The sequence below is a fragment of the Nyctereutes procyonoides genome, unplaced genomic scaffold (assembly GCF_905146905.1).
Source record: "Nyctereutes procyonoides isolate TBG_1078 unplaced genomic scaffold, NYPRO_anot_genome, whole genome shotgun sequence".
NCBI lineage: Eukaryota > Metazoa > Chordata > Mammalia > Carnivora > Canidae > Nyctereutes > Nyctereutes procyonoides.
In genome coordinates, this window is record NW_026575040.1 from 5,121,767 (window position 1) to 5,143,201 (window position 21,435).

General features: G+C 44.1%; 1 protein-coding gene across 4 annotated transcripts in view; it reads right to left on the reverse strand.

Annotated features, from left to right (window-relative positions):
• Positions 1–5,192: 5,192 nt before the first annotated feature.
• The window catches only part of THSD4 (thrombospondin type 1 domain containing 4), a 575,779-nt gene continuing 559,536 nt past the window's right edge, over positions 5,193–21,435 (reverse strand). For all 4 annotated transcript variants that reach the window (XM_055320025.1, XM_055320026.1, XM_055320024.1 and 1 more), the window contains 3 exons: positions 21,108–21,287; positions 16,824–16,968; positions 5,193–11,231 (listed from right to left, as the gene is read on the reverse strand). In XM_055320025.1, the coding sequence (XP_055176000.1) occupies positions 11,089–11,231; positions 16,824–16,968; positions 21,108–21,287 (468 nt within the window). In that variant the 3' untranslated portion in view covers positions 5,193–11,088. The remainder of the gene's footprint in view (positions 11,232–16,823; positions 16,969–21,107; positions 21,288–21,435) is intronic.

A 21,435-nucleotide genomic window follows, 5' to 3' on the forward strand; every position in this document is an offset into this window, starting at 1 on the left:
TTCTGAATGTTCTGTGCTCTCATAGAGGCAGAGTTCATGCACATTCCTCTGCCCGGACCATCCTCATCCAGGTAGCCACGTGGCCAGCTTGCGCCTGTGCCCCCAACCCCCTCCTTGAAAATCGCGCCTCTTGATGACGGAGAAGGCAAGAAGAGGGCAAAGCAGAAGCTGACACCCCGCAACACCCCTCCGCTCCTCCGGGTGGGATCTGTGTGACATTCCTCAGGCACGCCTGGCTGCCCTAAACCTGAGGGAAGGGAAAAACAAATATTTAACCGCTAAAGATCAGAGTCCTGCAAGACAGGACTCTCCATCGGGTTACCAACGTCTTAGTGATTCACAAGGAAAAAGCATTCTAATCAATAGCCTAGCTTTCAGGGACCCATAACGCCCTGATTTCCTGGAGTCCTAACCTCACCCTCCCTCGTGACGTGGGAAAGACAGGCAGAAGGGAATGTATGCAAAGTTAAATTTCTTTAAGGATTTATTTATTTATTTATTTATTTATTTATTTATTTATTTATTTGAGAGAGAGCGAGCAGCAGGCAGAGGGAGAGGGAGAAGCAGGCTCCCAGCTGAGCAGGGAGCCCAATGTGGGGCTCCATCCCAGGACCTGGGATCATGACCTGAGCCGAAGGCAGATGCTCAACCCACTGAGCCACCCGGGTGCCCCCAAAGTTAAACTTCTTTATGACCTTGAGCCCATTGACAAGGACCTGAGTTGGGCAGAGTATAACATTCCTCCGGTGGGTTCTCAGCTGTCTTAATGCCTCACTAGAAGGAAAAACAACCCTCGCTTGACAACAGCTAGGCCCCCAGTATCCTGTGAGTCTTCTTCAGCATTGCACACACCTTTTGGACACCCATGTTCCTTACCTCCCCCAACTCCCGAGTATACAGTCAGCCACCCCCTCCCAACCCCAGGGCAGCAGCTCTTTCTGCCAATGGGTCCGGTTCCCCATTCTTTAACAAAATCATGTGTTTTTTTTGCACCAAAGCTGTCTCAAGAATTTCTTTCTTGGCCATTGGCCCAGGATCTCACCAACATTGCAAAACTACATCACCTCCTGCCCGGCTCCACCATGCCTCATTCACCTTCCCAGCTTTGCCATTTCCCACAATGCGTATCACCACCCGCCATGCCACACAGAAGTCACCTGTTTGTCTTTATCTTCTGTCTCCCCCTTTAGCACTCTGAGGGCAGTCTTCTTCCACTCGGCATGCTCAGCACCTACCCGAGTATCAGGCATGGATTTAGGTGCTCACTAAATCTTTGCTGAATGAGTGAATGATCGTCATGACTGAGGAGGCATAATGGCGGGTGACAGAAAGTGAATTCCAAGGGAGAATGCCTGAGTTCTGAGGTCACGAGCAGGTTGAGGGATCTGCTTATTTCCTTTCTCTTGAGTCTGAGTAGGCCTGTGATTGGCTTTGACCAACAGAACGAGGAGACTTCCAAGCCCATGTCTGGGACTTCCAAGCCCAGGCCTTACGAGACCTGGCAGCTCTCTCTTCCTCTTGCCTGCTCTTCCTTCTCCACCTGCCATGCCTGAGAAGCCCACGCTATAAGGAGAAACCACACGAAGAAGCCACATGGGGAAGGAGAGGCCCTGAGAATACATGGGTAAGAAGCAGTGACTCCAGCCAACAGACAGAGGCACCAGAGCTATGAGTGAAGAAGCCACCTTGGGTGATCCAGCCCCAGTGGACATCACGTGGGGAAGAAGGGAACCATCCTTGGTGTGCCCTGATCGAATTCCTGACCCATGGAATTGTAAGAAATAAGAAAATAGTTGTTTTGAGCCACTGCATTTTGAGGGTAGTCTGTTATGTAGCAACAGGTAAGACCAACAGGGTCATAACCTGAGAGTGTAAGTTGGGTATGAGAGGGCCCTGGGTCATTGCTCAGGTGACCCACAGGGCAAAGATGATGGTAAAAGTCAGACAGGCAGGCCCCACTCAGGTGGGGTGAGGAGCCAAGAATTCTGACGCCCGGGGTGGGGGGCAGTAGAGGCCGACAGGGTGTCAAGTTCAGGCTGATTTGATCCTTTGTGTCTCACTGCTGTTGCTCCTCCCACCCTGGCCAGCCTCCAGACAGGACTGGCTCTTGGTTTCCCAGAACCAATATTTAGAATCCACTTGTGAAAGCAGCGCAGAGAAGTAGAGGTGGTTCCTTGAAGCATCTTCCCTGGAGGCAATGGTGCGTGCGTGTGTGTGTCTTTGTGCATAAATATCAGAGAAGTGGGCTGTCCCTTGTCCTTGGGCTCCCCACCTCTAGCCGGAGAATCTTCGTGAAGTCACAATGATCAACAGCAACATCTGTAATGCGTACCACCACATGCTCGAGGAATATGTTCTGGCCTAAGTTTAAAGGGGAATTTTGTCTTGCACATGGATTTAGGCACGTCTTGAGGAGGGGCGAGTGCCATGCGGAGGAACAAGCAAACACAATGAAACTTAGAGCCGCGTTCTAATTCCTCAGCCGTCATGGGCTGTGTGATCGTGAGGAAAGTTCCAAATCCGGTCAGACTTGGTTTTCCCAGCTGTAACGTGGAGAAAATAGTCCCCAGCTGTCAAGGTGGCTCCAAGTATCAAACAATGCTGCCCAGAGGAGGCTCTGTGACTTCCCTAACTGTCCGGTGACAAATAAGATCTGTACCTCAACACCCATTACAGCTCTTAGAAAGTGGAGAGCCAAATTTGATGCCCATTTATTTGCCGTTCATGTCAGAAGCCTGGCTGCGTCCACTCCCTTTGACCCCTTGCGGGGGGCTCTCCCTATCTGTAGATGCACAGCATTTTGTAAAATTCATGGGACTTAAGTGTCCCCAGGGCCCAAGCAGTGCTTGGTACTCGGTGCATGCCCAAGAAATGCTTGTGAATAAAGGGTGGTGGACCACAACCTCTGCTCGTCTTAGGCCTGTGGAAGAGCTGCTCCTGCCTTGGGGCAGGTTACTTTTTCTCTTTGAATCCCATTTTATTTATCCATAAAATGGCCACAAAATGAAGTACTTGCTTCATAAGCCTTGCCGTGAAGAGCGATGTGAAGAATGACCTAGATGATGCTTGGCATCTGACTTTAGCTCCGGTCATGATCCCAGGGTTCTGGGATTGAGCCCCGCTTAGCAGGGAGCCAGCTTCTCCTTCTCCCCCTCCCCCTGTTGTGCTCTCTTGCTTTCTCTCAAATAAATAAATAAAATCTTAAAAAAAAAAAAAAAGAGTCCGATGCTTAACAGACAGAGCCACCCAGGCACCCAATCATTAGACAAATTTGAAAACATTGCAAAAATGGTAGCTCTTCTTATCCTCTTTCTGTTCCTTATCTGCACCCCCTTTCTAAGAAAATTTCAAACCTCAGAAAAGTTTGGTATAGTGAATACCACATACCTTTCAGTAATACCAAAGTGTGTTTTACTTTATTTGCATGTATTCTCTTTCCACACGTGTGCACGCACACAGTTTCACTGGCCGACGTGCAAGTGCATTGCAGACATCATGGCCGTCATCCCTAAATGCTGCAGCAGACACTCCTGCTTGACCAAACATGACCATCACATCTAATAAATTTTCTGTGGATTCGGTGGCATCATCTTAAATATTGTCCATATTTAACGTTTCCCTATGCTCAAATGTTCCTGATCATTCTTTTTTGAGGGTTTCCATGTCTGTTGAGATGTCTTTTCCCGTTGTTAAGCCTCTCAATTATGGGAAGCAAGTGTGACTCCCTGTCCCTTCTCTTTGCTGATCTCCTGGGTGTCCAGTTTCTTGTCTGTCCTCAAGTGTCCTTGAGATGTGTGGAGATGGTTGAAGACAGTGTCCTCTCCAGATTCCTTCCACTCCCATCCTGGCCACCATCCTCTGGACTCTTTCCCGATGGTCAATGAACTTGTATGGCGGGTGGTGCCTAAAATTGGGCGACCGAGGGTTCCGGCGTGGGTCTGACCCCTAGAATAGAGCAGGCTGCTGCCTCTCCCTCGGGGGCAGCTGTGTAGCCTGTGCCTATATCCATCATGTCGAGCCTGGGTGACTACACAGCAACAGCTAAGCACACCGTCCAGCGCTTGTACAGTTACGTTCACTGATCGGAGCTGATGTGGAGAAAGAGACTGGAACTAAGATAGGCTGGGACCTTAGAACATGTCAGGCTCCGCAGAGATGCAGCTGGGGGAGACACAGGCCCATCCTGATGGGTACCTGACTGTAGACTCCCAGAGCCACCCAGGGCTAACTGGAGACTCTGCATCTCAATGCTCTGGTTTCCAGAAGGGGTAACATTACAGCCTCCTGGGTCTGCTATGAGGATTTAGTAAGAACACAGCACAGCGTCTGGCTCTGATTGGCGTGTTGAATCAAACATGGAATTTGGGGATGCTGAGAATGTTCCAGTGATGGCTGCGTGACACCGTGAATCTACTAAATACCACTGAACGGCACACTTCAAAATGGTTAAAATAGCGAATTTTATGTTACGTTAATTTAACCACAATCAGAAAGAAAAACGACTAAGTGGAGATTTTCCAGGCAGAGAAGATGGGTGGGAGGGGAGGGGAACACATTTTAGGCACAATGATAAGTTTCTGGGAGTTAGTGATGGAACAACGCAGGACAGAGTCAAGGACAGATGCCACCTGAGACTGTCTCGTGTCCAGGATGGCTCTCAACAGGCACCAAGACTTAAGTCCTATTTCACTTATTAGGCACCAAGATAGCCTTATAGATTTTGTCAAACACTTTGCTAAACTCAAGACCAGGGTGAAGTCAGCCCAAAGGAAGTTGAGAAAAGTTTTATTCAGTTGAGGGTCTGGAGCCACACTGAATCTGCACAGTGGACCCCAAACTTTCCTGCCCCCCTGGGGGAGGTTTAAGGAAGCACCTGTTCAAGTGCTATCCTGGGGGTGATACACACACCTGAACACTTTGTCTGAAGCTCCTCAGGTGATTCTAATGACAGCTGAGGTTGAGGACCAGCCTAAAGCTCAAGCAGCCTAAAGGCTAACGTCCTCCTTAGGGAAGGTGTCCCCTAAGTGGCCCCAATGTTCTCTGAGTGGCCCCACGTTGTGCAGAGCGCTCAGAACCAGGCTGACGAGCCAACGGACCTCTAAAGGACTCGGATCTTTCTAGAGGGGGCTGTTTGGAGCCACGTGAGTAGAAGTGGAATAAGTCCCAAGAAAGCACAAACATGTTAATGAAGCTGATCTTTTAACCAGTTTATTGTATTTTTACAATAATAAAAATAAATTAGTCATACACAAAAATAGTTGTCATTTTTGCCGGAGAGAAAACACACTGCATTTACTCATATAATTCACCTTCTACCCCACCCCACCTCCTTAAACAATACTTTATAAGGGTGACATGGAGACAGTGGAGTATTTAGTAGGTTCCTTGCTCCTTGGCTATGCAGGTGGTAGGAGGACACAGAACCCCCACCCCAGCAGTCCCAGAGGACACCCTGGAGGTGTGGCCAGAGCTGGGAACACCCCTGTAAAGCCCTCCCAGCCCCTGCCAGCGGACCCTGCCTCACATGCTGCTCTGACCAGGCCTCCCAAGCAACTTAGTGTTGGTGATGCTACGAAGGAAGCAAGACAAAGAGAAGGGATGAAAAAGACCCTCAAATTCCCTTCTCCGGGTGGGGATGAGGCGAGGGCAGATTATACGAGCAAACATAACATTTAAGATGGAAAGGTGGCAATGCAAACAGACCTGTTTTGGGTACGATGCCAGGGATAAAAGCCCCCGAACGAGTCAAAAAGCAGAGTAATTTATATTCGATGTTAAAACCCAAAGAATTTGGCTAGTCAGGATACTGAATCGTAACTATGAACTTAGAATAAGACATCATGTAGCCACTTTGCAGGAAGCTGGGTTAGTAGGATCAAATGATTTTACACAAATGTGGATTGTATATGTAAATAAATACCTATTAAGTCCCTTTAAAATTAGCATATTCTAAATAATAGAACTATTTTGGTGTAGTGACTCATTCTGCCCATAGAGTTCAGAATACACATTTCCTATAAACATCTTGTATTTACAAAGAACAAAATAATAAGTTATAACAAAGTATATCCTTCTGACAAACTGAACCGGGGGGGTCAAGGAACCGGAAGTTCGTTTATGTAATAGAATGGCTTTCGTCTCACTGAGGCAAAGCGTTCAACCTCTAGAAGATGCTGGGAAACCTGGCTGGGAGTTCCCCCTCCCTCGTGGTCACCTTTCTCAGCACATCGATGGAACTCTCTGTTACCCACGGAATAGAACCAGGAGTATGGGATGGTTTGGGGTGGAGAGAATTACTTGGCTCCAGTAAAGGTGAAGCAAAGAAAGGTGAGCTGAGAAAGAGAGAAGGTATTTAGAGGGCCTTAGTGTCATCAAGGTCCTGCCCCATTAAAGTGTGTGATCCTGGGCGGGGAACTAGCCTTCGGGATGTTGGGTGACTCATCTACAAAGCAGGACCTGACAGGGCGGTCTGACCAAGTTCTAGTGGTTCTGGGATATGAGGCCCACACTCAGCTCAGGTGAGAGGTGCGACACTGGGATCAAAATGGCCAACACAGAAATGGGAAGTACCCCAGACTAGGTGGCTCACCCTAAGTTGTTCTACTGACAGTTACCAAAGCCTAGACTTAGAAGGGGCCTTAAAAGTCATATTGCCCCAGCTGGGTGCTTGAATTCCCCTCTCCAGCATCCCTGACAAGTGGCCCTTCGGTCTCTGCTGAGACCTCCAGCGATGGGAGAACCCTCTACCTTAGGGGTGGGGGGGGGGCTCTCACCTGTGGGAAGTTGGTTCTTCTTCAGGGGCTAACATCTGTCTCCCTACAGCCTTTACCTCCTGGCCTTAGGGTTGCTCTCATAGTGCTGTCCCACACCTCTTCTTCTCCAGGATAAACGTTCTCATGAAGTCCTCTCCCCTGTTTCTGTCTGCACCCCTCATCAGGATTGGGCGTGCTCATCTGAACACTACACACTAACAATACTCCTCAAGTGTGGTTCCAGCAATCACAACCACAATGTGGCATGACAAATGTCTTCTTCCAGGAGAGCCTAAGTGTCTCAGTGTGTGTGTGTGTGTGTGTGTGTGTGTGTGGTTTGGAGAGAGTGCTCCCATTCCACTTTCTTGACTCACATTGAACTTAGCTGAAACTCTTACGTCTCCACCTCGTATTGATACAATTTTGTTTTTGTTTTCATTTTAACTCCAAAGGTAGACTTATGTTGCTTCCTGGTGAATTCCTAAGATCCAGGTTTTGTTCTAGTCTCCTAGATCTCTTTGGACCTGTCACTGTCACCAATTTCATGTCATCCACCAATTTCATCAGTAAGGTGTCCAACTTCCCATCAGAGCCACATTAAAGATGTTTTAAACGGCAAGCATCAGGTCTTGGCCTCCACCTGCCAGGCTGATATAGGTGCTTCCAGGTTTGATTTAAGGAAAGCCATATTTCTTTTTACCACTTACATGCCTTTTACATTAGAGGGCCAATATTCAAATTCTAAAATGGCTGTATTAAAAAAAAAAAGGAGACAGCCACTGGCTTAGGAAGGTACTAGTAATATCTGGATTTCTCTCTCTGCCAGAGTGTAGCCGACTCACTGTTAATGAACTCAGAGGACTCCTGACTCCATCCAGTGGCTGGGTTTGCAAGCTTTCTTTAGCCTGTCTCTTCTGCTATTTCTTTCCTCTAGGGGAAAAATGAGAGTCCATGTGAGGGTGGCAGGCTGGAGTGCACTGAGTGGCCTCTGCCTGGGCTGCAAGGGACAAGCTGTCCTTTTCCCATAAGCGAAAGTAAAACAGCAAGCTGTTTTGGTTGACTTTTGTGAAAAAACATGTAACACCTTCAGTTCATCTAATTTTAAAATCCGGAGCAGGGAATGAGGCCATCCAGGACACAGGAAAAAGAAAAACAGCATTAAAATGTAACTTTCAATTCTGCAAGTGGCTGCTTAAGGGGTCATGGAGAGGTGCTGAGGAGAGGGTGACAGATTGTGGAAAAGCAAGGCTGAGATAAGGGGGCGCCAAGGAAGGGAGAAAGAGGCCTATCTGCAGGGAGGGTCGTCAGATCAGCTGTCCTATGACCACCTCCAGGAACTGTGTCACCCGACACAATGAGGGCCCTATCAGGCGTGTTGTGTGCCCTATCGGGGCATTGATACGTTGCCATAGGAACCAGGAACTTAACAAACACTGGATTTCAAAGACCAAGAAGTTGTTAAAATGCCTGTTTTAGTAATTCATAGTCTTTCCAGAGATGAATGGATTCCAAGAAGAGCCCAACTATTTGTTGGAAGAGAAAAAAGACACTTAGTTTGGGTACTTTTGTCCCCCTAAAGACATGGCACTAACCCATTTGCTGCCACTCAGTTCTGCCATGGGCAGGATGGCCATTCTCATGGGAAGATCACTGTCCTTTTAAACAACTGTCAGGTAGCATTTGGGGGCCACAGGACACCCAAGAGAAGTCAAAGCCAGCATTGAGCCAGCCCAGTCATGAGAATTCCGAATTGGAAGGACCCAGGATGTTCACCTCCTGCTTGACGAAGAAATTCCCTTTAGTATGGAGCCTCGCCCATGTAGGGTGGCCCGGACTGCTGTTGGGCAGGCTGGATGGCTCGAAGGCTTTCCCTCAATTTGAGCTGAAATCAGCCTTTCTTCCCTTCCACCCACTGATGTTGCTCCAGCATGGAAAAGCCTCCTCCAAGGAATCTCTCAATTTAATGGCTTCTTGGGCAAGATCTGAGAGCAGCTGCGTAAAGGCCATGCTTCTCTTGTGATAAAAAGCAAAAGTAGGCGGTGAGAGGGAGACGGCACGGGAAACCATCCATATGTTTGGCTTCTCTGGTCTCTTTTTGCTTGGTGAGCATGGGAATTAGGGTCTCTTCCCGGCTGCATATTGTGCAAGTTACACTGCACGCTCATGGGGAGAGATGGGTGTGCTTTTTTTGCAAAGTGGCGGCTGGGCTCTCCAAGAAAAGAACCCCCACGGAAAGGCCAGATAGAATTTCTGAAAGCCCAAGGGCAGTGGGAACCGAACACAGCGTGTCAGATTGGGCTAGTGCTACTACATCCAAAAGCTTCAGGGGATCATCCAATTAGCAGATTTTTGGGTTAAAGGGCTCAAGGGAGAAATTCGATTCCTAAGAACCCAGAGTTGCTTTCAAAGAGAAATAGACCCAGCACCACGGTACTGAATAAGACAGATTTTCTATAAGCTTACAATTTGTTTAGCCTGGTATTTGTCTTAATTGGTAGGAGAATATATATATGTAACCCTTGAACAACATGGGTTTGAACTGCAGTAGGTCCACTTATTCACAGATTTTTTTCCCCGATAAATACCATATAGTCCTGTAGGTGTGATTCCTTTTCCTTGTGATTTTCTTAATGACATCTTCTTTCCCCTAGCTGACTGTATTGTAAGAATACAGTATATAATACATATGACATATAACAATAGGTGGTGATCGATGATGTCATTGGTAAGGCTTCCAGTCAATAGCAGGTTATTAGTAGCTATGCTTTTGGGGAGTCAAATTTTATGTATGGGTTTTCAGCTGTGCAGGGGGTGGTTGGCACCCTGAACCCCTACATTGTTCAAGGGTCAACTGTATGTATATATATACATACACACATGTACACACATACACACGCACATATATATTCTTTCCTTTTAATTGACTTTTCAGATCGTTTACCTTTCGATACGCACTGCATCTCCCTTGCAGCCCGAGGCCTCTGGAGCTGCAGAGTTAGGTGAAGGGCATTGGGGAAGACCCTTTCTGCGGTGGTTGTCACTGGGGGAGCCCATGGCCCCTCTCCCTGGCGAGTGGCATGAATGCAGATGTTAGTGCTCAAGTCTGGGATGCTGGGATATAGGTTGGGACTGGCAGTGGGAGAGAGGGATGAGAAATCACAAACAGAAATCCATAAATCAAAGTGGAAAAACCAAAGGAAGACTCTTTCTAATATAAACACAGGTTTTATGCGGAGACAGCTTGGTTAGACTTTCCACTGGGTGCGTGGTGAACAGCCTGGGGAGGTGGCTGCGGAAGCAGGGGAGCCCAGGGTACAGAGACACCAGAGGCTCCGTGGCCGCAGGGTCCTTGGCGGTCAGGTCCCTGGGGAGCGAAATCAGGACTTCAGGCATGACCTTGCTACCCCAATGGCCTTGTCTCAAGGACCATTCCATTCAGGATGGGGCTGAACCAAACCTGCACAGAGCCCTATAACTAGGATCTGTGACCTCGTCGGGGAAAGAAGAAAGAAACAGGGTTCAGAAACAACTGAGGGCCTAGGATAGTGTCTTGACCTTTGGCCAGAGGAAAGAATTCTAAAGCTGGGCTTTGTTCACCGAGTGGGAAATTTCTCGGTCACCTGGTTTGAAATGAAGCAGATTCCTACAGACTTCTGGGCTTCTGGGCAGGCCTCGGGGTGACTTTTGTGGTCGGACTCAACCCTGCCACCCAACAGGGGAATATACCTGGCAGGTCAATCACTTAAACTGAGCCTCAGTTTCCTTGTCAGTAAAATGGGGATAATGGTTCAGTCCCTGGCTCCCGTTCTGGGGGCTTCGTGAGCCGCTAATGATCTGGTAGCTGTGAATACACCTGTGACCTCATAAAGCACTACTTGACAGGAGATATTTGGGTCCTAAGGCAGGAAAAAGCCTCATGTCTTTGAGAATGAAAGTAGGCACCGCTGGGCTTAGAGGACGCTGGGAGGCAGGTGTCTCGGCAGGGCTGAGCGGGGCTCCAGGGCGGGAGCTGCCTCTCCCCACTCTCCAGAGGGCCCCGACGGCGGAAAGGCCAGTAGCACCACGGCCGCCAGGCAGCACCCCGTGAGGGCCCACCTGCTAGCTTAGAAAGTGCTGGCATGGGAGGTGATTGAGGGCTACCTGCACCCCTAGCCACCCTCGGCTTTCCGACAGCACCTTCCCAGGTGCCAGGGCTCCCCGGGAGGGATCATCAGTTTGTGGTGATGCTACACGACAACCGTGGCTTGGCTCCGGGCCGCGACGTGGACGCTCAGCTGCAGGTGGGGGTGGTGACAGCCTGGTGGGCAGCCCGGCGGCCTCCTGCTGCAGCGCGGGGTTATCTGCTCCCCAGGAAGCCTGCGTGCCTGGCGGCCACCCGAGTGCAGGACGCGCAGCAGGCCGTCTTGTAGTAGTTGTAGACGCAGAGGCGCGCCTGCACCACCACGTTGCAGTTGTAGTATCTGTCCTTACAGTTCTCATCTGCAGCAACACAGAACGGAAGGGAGGACTCTGAGCACAGGGCCAGCCCAGACCAGGGAGGGGGAGGTGGGGGGGTGGTGGACCTGGCTTCCCATCCCGCTCCCCCGCTGTAACACATCGGGGATTTGTAGCCTGGGCCAAGAGCTTACATTTTTTTTCTTTTCTTTGAAACATGATCACAGAATTCGATAGAGAGAATAATTCCAAGGACTGTGTTCTCGGCTGCTCACCAACACAGACACAATTCCCAGAGCTCACTCCATGACCACCTCCCCACTTTCTCCTCACTGCTCCAGAGGTAATCAAGCCCCCCATTTGGTGTTTATTATCCCCAATCCTTTCTTTGCACCTGGACTGTAAATGATGGTACCCGAATCACTATGTGGCATTTCAACTTCAAAAAAAAAAAAAAATGATGTAGGGACGCCTGGGGGGTTGCTCAGCGGTTGAGTGTCTGCCTTCGGCTCAGGGCCTGATCCTGGGGTCCTGGGATCGAGTCCCACGTCGGGTTCCCTGCATGGAGCCTGCTTCTCCCTCTGCCTGTGTCTCTGCCTCTCTCTCTGTGTGTGTCTCTCATGAATAAATAAATAACATCTTAAAAAAAATGATGCAGATTGTATATATTCCTTGGCAACTTGCTCAATGCTGACTTTGTGTGATTTGTTCATGTTCGAATGCCCTAGAGAGTTCATTTTCATTATTGAGTAGTATTTCATCGTACTATTTTGACCCAGTTTTCCACTGACAGTTAAGTTGTCTTCATTTTTTTTACGATTGCAAACACTGCTCCTTCAAACAGCTGTCACACATCCCCTCTCTGGGTCTTGCTGGGTCATAAGGTTCATGCAACTCTAAGGATCTCATCAGATTGCTCTCCAAAGTGGGGGCAACAATTTTCTTTTGCTTATGCTGTGTGTTTTATTTTTTGCTGATCTGGTGGATGTGACCTTACCTCCCAATGAGGTTGAACCCATCATTATATGTATATTTGCCACTTGAGTTTCCTTTTCTATGAATGCTTTCCCCATCTTCCCACGTGCTGATTTAGTTAACTTAAGGCAAATGATTCATGGAAATTCTTTACAATTACAGGAAATCCTGTCCTTTGTTCATTATATGTGTTGCAAACATCTTCTCCACACCTCTGGGTTTTCTTATGATTTTGCTTACAGTGTTATTTGGTAAATAGATTTTATGTTTCATATAAAAGACGTTGTAACATTTCCCTTTGTGGTTTGGTATTTGTGTTTGTCATTTATGAAATCCTTTCCTACACTAATATATAAATATATATGTTATATTTCATTTAAGAAATCCTTCCCTATGCTAATATATATAACATATATGTTATATATGCTAATATATATATAACATATATATATATATTTCCCCCTATTCTCTTCTAAAAGTTAAAAAAAACCCTTACCTTCACATTTAGAATTCAACTGAAATTCATGTGTGTGTGTGTGTGTGTGTGGTGACAAGGAGGAATTCAATTTGTTTTTTTCCTATATGGATAAATGACTGTCTCATCGCCACTTATTGAAGGTTCATGTCTCCCCCCGGGATTCATACTGTTAACCTTGACCATGTATCATACACCGTAACTTGCTCGGATTTATTTTTGGGCACTCTATTCTGTTCCATTGGTTTATGTATCTATCCTTGTGCAATATGTCCTGATACATGGTAGGATACATTTCCCAACATTGTTCGTTATCAAAATTACCTTGGCTATTATTAGTTCTTTGCTCTTGCTCTTCTGTGTAAACTTTAGACACGGTCTGTCCGATTTTTCTATGAAAAGCCCTGTCTTGATTTTGATTAACACTGCTTGAATTTATAGATTAACTTGGAAAGTAACTAACATAATTTCAGCTGCTTGCTTTTTGATATTACTCACACATTTAATATATTTACGTATCATAACATGCAGCTTTACCACATTCTTTTTAAGATGTCAATTCTCTACTGTGTACAGTAATATAATTAATCATTTCTTTCTACTGGCAGAAATGTAATTGCTTCCAACTTTTATGAGTTACAAGAAGTTCTATAATTCATTTATTAATTCTACATAATTTACTGAGCCCCATTCTTCGTGTATATGTATATCTGTGCAGTTTTGAGAGCACATCTTTAGTATACATTTCTTTTTTTTTAATTTTTTTTTAAAATTTATTTATGATAGTCACAGATAGAGAAAGAGAGAGAGGCAGAGACATAGGCAGAGGGAGAAGCAGGCTCCATGCACCGGGAGCCCGATGTGGGATTCAATCCTGGGTCTCCAGGATCACGCCCTGGGCCAAAGGCAGGCACCAAACCGCTGCGCCACCCAGGGATCCCTAGTATACATTTCTAAAAGAGGAGTTACTGAGTCAAAGACACCAAATGCTTTACATATTGAGGGATATTGCCAAAGTTCTCCAAAAAGATTACACTCAGTTACAAGTAGGAGCCTGACTTTTCCCCCACAACTTTACCAACAATGACTATTGTCCAATTTTTTTAAAAAAGTTTTCCAATCTTATGAAAAAACATAGACTTCCTTTATTTTTAAAATTTGCCTTTTTGATTACTAGTGAAGCTGATTACTAGCTCAGTCTCTTCCATTATGTTTGTTCACATCCTTCATCCTTTACAAAATTGGAGCACTTGTCTTTTTAGGTTCACAGCAAAACTAAAGATGCATAGGTATAGGGGTTCTGTTTGTTTTCTTTTTCAATTAATTTGAGTGAGTTCTATGTATATTAGGGATTTAATTCTACCTGAATGGCGTTTATTTGATTCTAAGATACTATCAATTGTAAGATGATTTAGTAATGGCTCTCTGGAATTACATGAAAGATTATAAAAATGAATGCTCATTTAAAAAAACTGACAATCGCATATACTTGCCCATGTACTCACTTATGATTTTCTTCTTTAGCATTATAATCAAATGTGTACCTGAGCCGTCTTTGCTTTCTGAGTCTGTACAGAGTCTTGCTGTGAGCAACTGTCTGGGATATACTTTGTGCTGCAATAATTCCAGCTCACAGCATAGACATTTTTAGTAACTTTAGTTCTGATGGTATAAATCTGAGGCATATCAAACAATACCAAGGTTTTGCTTACATTTTGTATTTTGTTAATCTCATCGTTTCCCTTTTTCCTTAGTTAGATTTTCTATGATTGGACGCTAAGTAGTTTTTTTATTCTCCTTGAAAAGACACTATAGACAAATGAAGAAGACATAAGCGGACTGGTAAAAAATTTCCATTGTGTCATATTAGTTAGAACACTGTAGATGTTTGCCAGCTGAGTGACAGCTCTTCAGAACACATGAACTGGTTATACCAATCACTCCTAATTTTGCAAACTGTACAATCAGTTCTAAGGATCTGGTAATTTGGACTGTCTTTAATTATCCTGGCCTGGGCAGAGACGAGTAGACAACTATATATATATATATATATATATATATATATATATATATATATATATATAGTGTTTCCAGTGTTGCATTATAGTGTACTCTTTTCAAAAACAATTTATGTAACAATTTGGGATCCACATTTAAAGCAAGTTTTAATTATGTGTTGCCAATATAAGGTTAATGGAGGTGACATCTAGTTGGAATACGTTTGTGCGCATGAATCAGCAATGGTACTTCTGTCACTATTGCTTCCTCCTGGCTGAACATTTTCTTTTTATATTGATTGTATCCCACTCTAATAAGGAATTTTTCACATTTTCCTCACAATCATTGCTCATTCTTCCTCTTTTCTTTTCTCCTTTTCTTCCAACTTGGGTTATGATGCCTGTGAGGTTAATTTTATGTGTCAACTTTACTGGTGATGGGGAGCCCAGATGAAACATTATTTCTGGGTGTGTCTGTGAAGGTGTTTCTGGATGAGATCAGCACTTGAATTGATGGACCCAGTAAACCAGGTGGCCCTCCCCACTGTAGATGGGACTCACCCACTGAAGGCCTCCACAGAACATAAAACAGAGGAAGGAGGAATTTACCCCTTTCCTGTCTCACTGCTTGAGCTGGACATTTCATGTCATCTTCTCCTGCCTTGGACTGAGATTTACACCATCAACTCCCCTGGTTCTCAGGCTTTCAAGACTCAAGACTGAATTATACCAGCAACTTCCCTGAGTTTCCAGCTTGTGACTGCTAGATTGTGGGACTTCCCCACTTCTGCATTCATGTGAACCAATTTCTCATAATGAATATCTATCTATCTATCTATCTATCTATCTATCTATCTATCATCTATCTATCTATATATCATCTATCTATCTATCCTCTATCTACCTACCCACCCACTTATCCATCCATCTATCCATCCTATTGGTTCTGGTTCTCTAGAGAACCTTGACTAATACAATGTCCTTAGTAGGAGAAATGTTTATTATGTTATGGTTTTACATTAAGCAATAAGGCCTCTGAATTTTGTGTCTAGCTTATGAAGGCTTACTCAACCCCAAGATATATATTTTTTCTGATATTTTTACAGTGTGTTTTCTATGCAAGGATCTTTTTTTTTTTTTAGATTTTATTTATTTATGAGAGTCACAGAGAGAGAGGCAGAGGCACAGACAGCGGGAGAAGCAGGCTCCTCACAGGGAACCTGACGTGGGACTCCATCCTGGAATGGGGATCACGCCCTGAGCCCAGGGCTCAATTGCTGAGCCACCCAGGTGTCCCAATGCAAGAATCTTAATCCTTTAGGCATTAATATTTATATATGGCATAAAGCAAGATTTAAAATGTTTTGCTTTGTTTTTTCAAATGGATCTTTGATTATCTAAATACAATGGAAGTCTCTCCTTTCCCTGCTTCCTTAACATTAGGCCGTTATCATACTTCACTTTCTTTGTACATCAGAATTCTGTATTGTAACACCATACCCCTGTCTCTTCCTGAATTTCTGTATTTTATAATGTGTTGAAATATACGATAAGGCAATAAATTTGAACATATATCGAACCTCATGAATTATCTTTTATCCTTTAAAACTCGACAGAATTTTTTTAAAAATTTATTTTTAAAATCATCTTTACACCTAACGTGGGGCTTGAACTCATGACTCCAAGATCAAAAGTTGCATCCTCCATGGACTGAGCCAGTCAGGTGCCTCCCTCTTTATAGTACTGAGTGTTTCCATCCAGGAATAGTAAGTCTCTCTATTCATTCACATTTCTTATTAGGTTCTATACTGAGGTTTTCTTATTTTTAACTATTATTTAACAACTTTTTTTCTAAATAGGTTTAGACCTTTCTTATTAATTTTCTTCCTTACACTGTTTTGCATAGTAAAAATTGAAATCTCACTACTTCGATCTTAAAGATAATGGAACAAAATCTCTGAAATCACTACTTTAATCAATTCACATTTAAGTTGGGAGGGTGGCTTGGATCACCACCCATGACCAGTCATCTTAAGCTATGAAATTTACCATACTGAATGACCTCCTGAATCCCACGACTATGCACAAGGTCACACAGAGACCTGGACAGGCTTGGCATTTTCATACCAGGGAACTTGCTGGGGTCTAAGAAGGGTGTATATTTTCTCCAAGATAGGAATCCCTACTTACCAACTTCAGGGACACAGTCCTGAGGGTTGCATGATTCTTTCTCTTCTGGCTTCAACTGAGGGTCACAGAGATTACTCAGGGTCATGTCATCTGACAGGCAGCGCACTTCTCGGACCCGGAAGCCGCCCTGGCAGCTCTTGGAACACTGCATGGCGACAAAAGAAGAGAGTTAGATTTCTGGCCATCCGTTTGCTCAGCACACTGGAGCAGCAGATACTGGAAAGTTTCAAACATCTTCAAAAGGAGACCAAATACTAAAACAAACTCCCATGCACCAACCAGCATCAATAACAATCAACACATGGCCAACTGTGTCCCATCTACACCCCACTCATGTCTACTCCACTCCTATTTTGAGGCAAACCCAGACATCACATCACTTCTTCTATATGATTTCAGTTTGTAGCTCTAAAACACAAAAACTCTTAAAAAGTTATACATCTAGAAAAGTCATACATCTAGAAATTAACAATATGTGCTTATCTTCAAAAATATATTCAGAGTTCCTATTTCCACTTCTCTTGTGAATCTCAAATTTTTAATACAGTTTTTTTTTTAATCAGGATCCACATCAAATTTGCACATTACAGTTGGTAGACAGAGCTTTTAGGGCTCTTTACAATCTATAAGTTCACTCCCATTGCCTAGCCCCACTTTGTACTCTATTGTCTGGAGTAATTGAGTCATTTGGCTTGTACAGTTTCCCATAGTCAGGATTTTACTGACTGCATATGCATCATACAGTTTATCATCATTCTCTAGCCTCTGTATTTCCTGTAGATTGGAAGTTGGGTATAAAAGAGGCCCTAATAGGTTTGGTTTGGTTTTTTTGTGGTGAGATTGCTTCATTGGATGTGTGTGGTTGTCTCTGTTTTGGGGATGTCAGCAGCCAGGGATGTGCAATGTCCGGATCCATTAATTCACTTGCTGTTGAAGAATGGTGGTAAAACTCTATTATCTCTTTTTCTTTTATTAGCTAGGAAATGGAAGTAATCCCTGTCCCCATCCCTACATATATTTGCTCTTTGGTATACCCACTGGTTCAGCTTGTTTAGGAAAGACAAAGTAAATGCCTGATTACTTTCCTTTATTTATGTCTTTAGAGTAATGAGATGGTTTCCCTAATGTTTTCTAATTGTGGATCCTCCAATTAGTTTTTTTTTATTATTAGACACTTCCTATAAATGGATGGGTTCAAACATATATGATGTGTTTAATTCAATCTATGTCAATGATTATCTTTACTGATGCTCACTGATGTCTCCTCAGTGGCTAATCTGAGTCCCTAAAACTTGGTACATGAATCCTTTGGGCATGAATTCAATTGTCTTTGAGAACTTCCTTGCCACGTGGTATAAAAAGATATTCCAATCTAATTCGTACATATATGGTCCCAAGCCTGGAATCAGCTATTTATCTAAGAATTCCTGGCTGCTTTTAGTAGAGAGTGGTATTCTGAAATCACATTTTGGCTGATAGGCATGCCCTTTGCTACTGGGTTGGCCATTGATTCTAGGCTCTTTCAATGGATAAATGGGTAAAACTGGGAAAGATTTTTTCCCCCCATAATTTGTGAGTTCACAGTGATATTGCTAATTCAAATTCAGGAAAACAGGATTTTCACTTAAATCTCTTCTATCTCATCTGTATCTTCATTCACCTAAGTTGAGAATCCTGTTTCTCAAGGATACTGAGGAAATTAGAAAGAAAACAGAAAGACACTACCATATTATCATATATATTATCATAATGTAAGTTACTCGTTTACTTTATCACACACTATCCACCCAACTATCTCAGATTACAGTACAACACTCTCACTAAAAATATGATTATTGCAAACAGTATACACATTTTCCAATAATTCTCTTGGTCCTTAGGGATGGACAAAGTACTGGGGTGTTTTTTTGTTTGTTTGTTTGTTTGTTTCAGTCAGCTCCACACTCAGTGTGGAGCCCAACACAGAGCTTGAACTCATGACCCTGAGATCAAGACCTCAGCTGAGATCAATAGTCGAATGCCCAACTGACTGAGTCACGCAGGCCCATATAACTGTGTTTTAAAACCACTTGTGATAGTGCCGATGCTGCCAACTGGATACGTGTTTAGGTTAATTTGTTTCATTATATTTTCCATTTTTAGGGATTGCTTTTTTCAAATTCAATTTTGTTTTATAATAATCTAAATACCAGTTTACTGAGCTCAAAACTCAAGTTTATAAAACAAGGCATATTAAAAGATATCTTACTGTCTTTGCTATTATCATAGCCATTTATTTCATATTTGTTTCAGTTTATTTATTTTTGAATTTATATACAGAAAAAGTCACTTATTGGTGGTGCACAGTTCTATGAGTTTTGAGTTGCGTATTTCCTGCAGGAAATATGATCCAAAAGTTTCATCAGACACAGCAGATCCTCTTGTGCTATAGTGAGACTCATCTCACTCCATCCTCTGGCAATCACTGATGCGGTCTCTGTTCCTGTGGTTTTTCTCTTTCTCAGAATATAAAAATGGAATCATACAACATGTAGCTTTTGGGGTCTTTTTCTTACTTAGCAAAATGCATCTGAAGCTCAGCCATGTCAGTGCATTTGCTCTTGTTGTTGAGTACTCTCTGTGGCTTGGATGTACTGCAGTTTGTTTATCACCTGAGTTGAGTTGAGGCACATCTGAATTTCCAGCCAGATGTTTTAGGAGGTCATCTCCTCTGACTTGACCTGGTGAGCTTGGCCCTTTCTAGACCCTCCAAACCAAAAGGCAAAATAACATAGTGATCTGTTCTTGCATTCTCAAAGGCTGTGGCCAACATAAAAACAGGTGAATTCCATATCCCAGAAGCAGACAACACACCTTTCAAACTCAACACCTCCTTTGTTCCCATTTGCCTTTGAGGTGTAGTTTAACCTGTGCCCAAAGGCTATTATCACAGGAGCAGGCCTACACTGAAGGGAAACAGAATTCTCAGCTTTTATACATATATTTCATAAGCAAAATCCCTTTTATCTCCTTTGCATGATTCTGAGAAAGGCTCTGGCCTCTTCTCTGGCCTCACCTACAGGCTCTGCTTGGTGATCTTCAGTGACAAAAGGCAGAATGAACCTCTGCTTCCCCTTAACATTCCATGACATGGTCTCCAGAAATGATGCCCTAGAAAGTTTTCTGTATTAGGAAGTTTTTTTTTTTTTTTAAGATTTTATTTATTCGTGAGAGACACACAAAGAGAGGCAGAGACACAGGCAGAGGGAGAAGCAGGCTCCCTATGGGGAGCCCGATGTGGGACTTGATCCCAGGACCCCAGGATCATGACCTGAGCTGAAGGCAGATGCTCAACCACTGAGCCACCCAGGTACCCCAGGAAGGTTTTTGAAAAAAAAAAAAATATCCCTATTTTCATCCTTTCCCATTTTGTTCCTTCATTACCTATTTCTGTATTAATTCTGTCTCTCTCTGTATCTTCACCTACACACTATCCTTTCTTCTCACAAAAAGGATTTGAGAGGTCTTAAGAAATACTTAGTGGATTACAAGATTTATTTTTTTAAAAAAGGGTGAGAAGACTGGAGCAAAAAAAAAAAAAAAGTAAAAGTAGGAAAAAGAGAGAAAAGCTGGGGAACATTAGCATACAAAATCCACTTTGTAAGGTCTCATAAATTCTTAGAGATGGGCCACAGTTTTGGCTCTGAGTTTCCAAGTGGCCAATTCAAAGAGAAAAACAAGATGAATCTCATAATCTACAATCTATAATGTCTGCAAGATTAGAAAAAAGTACACCCACACACAGATTCCCAAGGCCTGACAGAAATTCCTTCAGTGAGTTTTGCAATGAGATCGCTGCACGGTGTAGTAGTCTCAAGAGCATCCTCAAATCCCTTCAGCTGTTGATCCTCTGCAACAGCATTTCTCAAAATTCAGACCAAGGTTACCTGCATTCAAGTCACTAAGGAGCTTGTTCAAAATGCAAATTCCCTAGCTAGGGTGGACGCAGAATCCATCTTTTCAAACAAGATCCCAGTTGATTCTTATGCACACTGAGAATGAGAGTCACTGATTCATGGCCTCTCCAGTTTAGAGGTCAAGGTGGTCCCAGCCTCCGGCTCTTCCCACCAAGCAGGCTATGTCCAGAGGTGTCCCAACAGTGACGGTGTAGAGTAGGCCACTGTAGAGAATCTACTCGAGGGCTGAGCCCAGTGCCCGACACACAGTAGGTGTCTGGATGTCTATGGGAGGAAGGCAGAAGAATGATGTACTAATGCAATCTCTATCAAGAGCGCCATGACTTACCATGCTCCATTCTGTGTTAAACCATTTGGCCCCGCAAGGCTTGAGGTGGCATGATTGCTGGCTGGGGGGCTTCTCCAGGAAGGAACATTCATAGGGATCCAGCACTTCAAAGGTGTCTGTGTTCTTCCTAACACAAATCACCTCCCTCTGTTGGGTCCCACTCCCACACTCGACGGAACACTGGAGAAAAATCAGAGAAGGATGGGTGTCACATGACGAAAAGGGGATGAGAACATCCAGGGACAGTTCTGAGTGTTTTCTATCATCAATTCAGTCATGATGAGCCCAGGGGCACCTGGAAAATGTTGCTGGATAAGGTGCTGCAGGT